This window comes from Toxorhynchites rutilus, chromosome 1 (assembly GCF_029784135.1).
Source record: "Toxorhynchites rutilus septentrionalis strain SRP chromosome 1, ASM2978413v1, whole genome shotgun sequence".
NCBI classification, from domain to species: Eukaryota; Metazoa; Arthropoda; class Insecta; order Diptera; family Culicidae; genus Toxorhynchites; species Toxorhynchites rutilus.
This window is the reverse complement of record NC_073744.1, coordinates 194,121,124-194,125,883: the sequence shown is the minus strand read 5'-3', so window position 1 is coordinate 194,125,883 and position 4,760 is coordinate 194,121,124. Positions and strand designations below refer to the sequence as shown.

The window sequence follows — 4,760 nt, the reverse complement described above, 5'->3', positions numbered from 1 at the left end:
ACAGGATAGTACGACTGTCAGCCTTCAGCGTCGTGTTGAAATCGTTTCCGTAACGTGTCCATTTTCCATGTCGTAACCAGTATGTCGTAATCAGGATCTTACTGGCGTCGATCCTGATGTGCTTGGCACTCCTTGTGTTGCTCCTGTACACGGTATTTCCCCCGTGCAATCTCCAATAGGCTTTACCGCGCCCTTACTCGCGTTGTCACCCGATAAGTCGCCTCATACGACAGGGACAGGGACCAAGACCCGAAGTGCTATTCTAGGCCGGCAACTCCACGGCTCAACGGTATCACGGTATATTCCTAGTAGTAACAAGCCACCAATGTATGGCTCTGTATGAACGATGCTTAGAGGTGCGATTCCTTTGAGGCAATACTAAATAACATGTAGCATGATATTTGATACTTACAAGTGTTGTCATTGTTGTTGTTTCCATGCGGTGCCAAAGATATATTGATGTAGAGATGAGATATGGAATAATTGTGCTGGTGTGACATGTATATAATCGACTGTAGCCGAGTCTATGTCAATTGCGTAAAAGGCCACCGGAATAGCGTTCGAGGTAAATTTTCAATGTATTGACACGAAATAAATTTCAACATACGATCAGCTAGTGTATTGTTTTGCGAGGGCAAGAAAGAATCATCAATCAATTATCGTCAACTGATTCTATAATGAAAAAAACATTTCATGGATTATTCTACTAAGCAGTTATTACTAAAATTTCACAGCATTATAGAATAATATCCGAAGGTATAAACATGCGACTTATATAAAATAACAGCGTAGTTCTACGTCAACAATGTGGTCGTATCTTGGACACAACCTCCTATGTTTTTTTTGAAGAACAACCGTTATGTTTTTTTTATAAGAAACAATTCAAAATAATTTTTTAATAATTTTTTTTGTTCATTGTACCGGTGAAGAAATTCTCATTTTTTTTTTAAACACCCGTTAGGCCTCATAGATGAGTGAGCAAGAATGTACCAATACTAGTTGGTAGGTTTCGTTGTTGAAAGTACCTCCAACCAAAACAGGAATCGAACCCAAATCTCCCAACACGATATGTGCGACTCGACCGTGGCAACCACTAATATTCGACTTTGCATACAACAAAAAAAAAATAATGAGTTTATGCAACAAAATCCGGCGATCTACACTTTATTTTCCCAACAATTCTCGTCCATTACAAATAGTCAACTTATCAATATGATACAAATTATAAAAATCTGATGAACTTCCCAGTTCACAGTTTAGAGCGCAGGCGACCACTGTTCCTCACGAAGATAACCTCCGGGCTAACCTTAGGCACTTGAACTTCCCGATAGTTGTTCACGATCTTCTTGTTCGCGTCCTTTGGGCAGGATTGTAGCTCTCGGAATGCAGCGATTTGTGCCCGGGACACGTAGATGGGTGTCTTGTACACTATCCACGTGACACTCTCGTAGAATGGTGGTGTGGTCAGTGATCCCTGCGATTGCGGATTCATGTGCAGATTAATAGTCATGCTACTTATATGTTGTTAAATTTCTTACCTTGTAAGAATAGTAATGCCTACTAAGATCTTGCAATCCCATCCACGAAAGGCAGTCTACAAAAAAAATAGTGATGATTTTTTGTGAAACCAGCATTGATCTCCCGGAAAGTGAACAAACCCGCATCAATTTCCGCTTCGGAATTAGGCATCTTGATGTACTTGATTCCATTGATGATTTTCTCGAACTCCTTGCAATCCGTATCACCGTAGGCATGCACGAAAAACCCGGTCACCGCTAGGCCATCCGGTTTGTCGACCGCCTCCTGGAAGCTTCCATACTTGGCGTTGTAGTGCACTGCGTGAGCCTCCATCGAGTACGTGTTACCTTCGAGGATGTGTTCACACCCGGAGTCATCCTCGACGCCCCAGTGGAAGTGCAGCTGCTCGAAAATGTACTTGTTGTCCAGTGGTCCACCGATGATGAATGGTTGGAAATGCCGCTCGGAAAATGTTATCTTCAAAAGGCAAATAAACAAACGCGTTAATGGTGGTGTACGCGTGCTGTGTTGGGGGTGTGCTTCCATAGAACCTACCATGGCAGACGCTCCATTGTTGACTATTTTGGCACGGCCTTGCCCATCACAGTGGCCGAAATATTCCAGGGGCTGTACGCCATCCTTAAAACTAGTCGATCGCTGGCAAAGCGAGATAGGTGATTGCACCGGGGCAACAGTTGTCGTGGGCATGCTTTTCACAATTTACTTCTGAGAAAGGCAAGATTTTTTCCAATGCTGAAAAATGTATACGTTGTTACTTGACCGCGACCGGACCGAAATTAATCTGATAGTAGTGAGAAAGCATTTGAAAGACTGTCCGTACCGTAAACGAATTATTTTATTGTCAATCTTATCGTCGCTTCGGGGTTTTTTTTAAAGAATGTTCGTTATCTACTGATGAAGCTTTTTATCAGGGACTTGAACTTAGATATAAACGTTACCGCTTCACGAATTAAAATGTTAACACAATTTTTGGGGAATTTAGCATAATTCCACAGGCGAAATCCTCTTATCCCAAAGATTATATATATAAAAAAAAGAGGAAAACACAATTTAATCGTTTTGTTTATTTATAGGCATTGAAGTTTCCGGAAAGGGCAACAAAACAAGATTCGTGCTTTTGGACAGCTTTTATCGTGCCGGCTTGTCACGTGCTCGCACACCTGTTAACAACTGTGACGTCACCTGTGTGTGAACAACAACGCCAAACATTCCAGGAGAAATGTTGAATTTCGATAACCACTCGGACTCGGTCGATGCTCGGAGGAAGACATATAGGCAAATAACACTTACCTATCACAAGGTGATTCAAAATGAATAATTTAGAGCACACAATATCACAGGTCACGTTTCCACTATGGGCTCCTACGTAGGAGATAGCGGCGAGATGTGTGCGTTGTTTATGACTTGCTCGTGCGGATGATGATGGTGATAGGTACAAATCGTCATCACCTTCAATGTGGACACCTAATCACACAGCAAATATCGTTCGATTTCGTCTTGTTATTCACTGCACAACAGAAACGCAGCTACGGATGGCTGAACTGAAAACGATTTGCGAATGTCGAAAAAAAACAATGTCTAATGTTGGCAAATGTTGTCTGCCTCTTTCGGTGCTCTATGTTGCGCTGATGTATGTAAACTTCCTTCCGATGGTGAAAAGCAGCAACATAGCTCGCGAGATCTGTTCGACACCACTTGCATGCGAACGCACACACACTGACCATTGACTGCAATTCGTTCGCATATTCCTTCTGTCGGCAGGCTAGTTACCTTTCGCGTGATGGGCTGGTAGTGGTATATGTTGTGCCTTAGGGTGGTTTAGTATGGGCATCACCATTTGAAGAGTCACAAATCCTATTATTCGAAGTTTTCCCCATGAACCAGTTCTGATTGGATTAGTTGGAAACGATTTCAGTGGGTGGAGTAATTAGCAGTTATTCGCCAACTAGTTTATCTTTTTAACAATATCCAATGCGCCAAGCGTATGACGACGTATATGATAACGTTTATCTTACGGACTTATTCCCCAAGCAAATGGGCTTCGAAGCAACATACGGATTACGCGTTCTCATGTTCTGTAACGATGCAGGGAACATTTTTTGTTCAGATGAAGCTTTCTTGGCAACATTTGCATGTGGCCGAGCGTTGTCGTGCAGAAAGATCATCCAGTCATGTATTTTGGAATATTGGGGCGTTTGAGCTTGAATATCTAACTTATCGTGTTCTCCTGCGATGATTTCGTCAGATTGGATAACTCATTATAAATCAATTAACTGAGCCTGTAAAAATAAATGACTTAAATAAAAATAAATTATAAATCATTTGGAAATGATCATACCAGATCCCAATGGGAAAAGGTTTTTTTTCCTTTATTTATTTGATTAGGCTCAAGTGGACAGAGAGCCATCATCTAGCAGTACATTTTTAAACCTAAAGCCGGGTTCAGACGGTGCGAGTAAGCACACGAGTCGGTCTCAAGGAGTTGGAATTCACAGGTGGTTCGTTTTCGACAGTATGAGGATAAGGCATGGATGATGCGAGAGGGGATGAAAAATGACAGCGGCTTTTTTTGTTTATAAACAAAGTAGATCAAATCTTTATGCTACATAGCGGTCCCCACCAACATATACCTACGCTGGGCTGGTTTCAATCGAACTAGCTGTTGTGTCTCACAACCGATGTCCGAACGATCAGGCGAGTCTTCAGCTAAAGCAATACGGCACAAGCCCACCGGTTATTAAGAGCCACCTCTTTTATATACCCACTACCAAAGCTCCCACAATCGCTGAGTTTCCAATCCCAGCAGCAACGGCAACAACCCTCACGTCCCGTAGAACAGCAATGCAGACAATAACTTGCAGCAGTCACCGAAACACTACAATGATGCCAACAGCGTAAACAAAACCAACATTTATGCGCAGCAAACACATAGCGGCATGCACTCCTCATTGCATGCCATTTGTTATCCTCTTTCTCGGAAAACTCTAGCCGTTCGTTTGGCCGCTGTCAATTCGAACTCAAGTAATGGCTGAACAGCAGTTCTGACATAACGTTCCACCTTATTATACCGCCTTGGTCGGTCTAGTCAGTTACTGCAGTGCAGCTACTCACACCGTGTGAACACATCATGCCAGTTAGTGTCATGTGTAATCCGGCGTGCGAGCTACTTCAAAGTTTTTTGAATTCACTCGCACTCGCATCTCTCAAAACGTCAAAAACCG

General features: G+C 42.5%; 1 protein-coding gene across 1 annotated transcript; it reads right to left on the bottom strand.

The window, feature by feature from the left end:
• Positions 1–1,146: 1,146 nt before the first annotated feature.
• LOC129775196 (carbonic anhydrase 2) lies at positions 1,147–4,294 on the bottom strand. The gene is made up of 6 exons (XM_055779586.1): positions 4,174–4,294; positions 2,830–3,818; positions 2,074–2,271; positions 1,659–1,995; positions 1,539–1,594; positions 1,147–1,474 (listed from the first exon to the last, which is right to left on the bottom strand). Exons 3-6 carry the CDS (start codon positions 2,224–2,226, stop codon positions 1,250–1,252), a joined length of 771 nt encoding a protein of 256 aa, XP_055635561.1. The 5' UTR covers positions 2,227–2,271; positions 2,830–3,818; positions 4,174–4,294; the 3' UTR covers positions 1,147–1,249.
• Between the last annotated feature and the right edge of the window lie 466 nt (positions 4,295–4,760).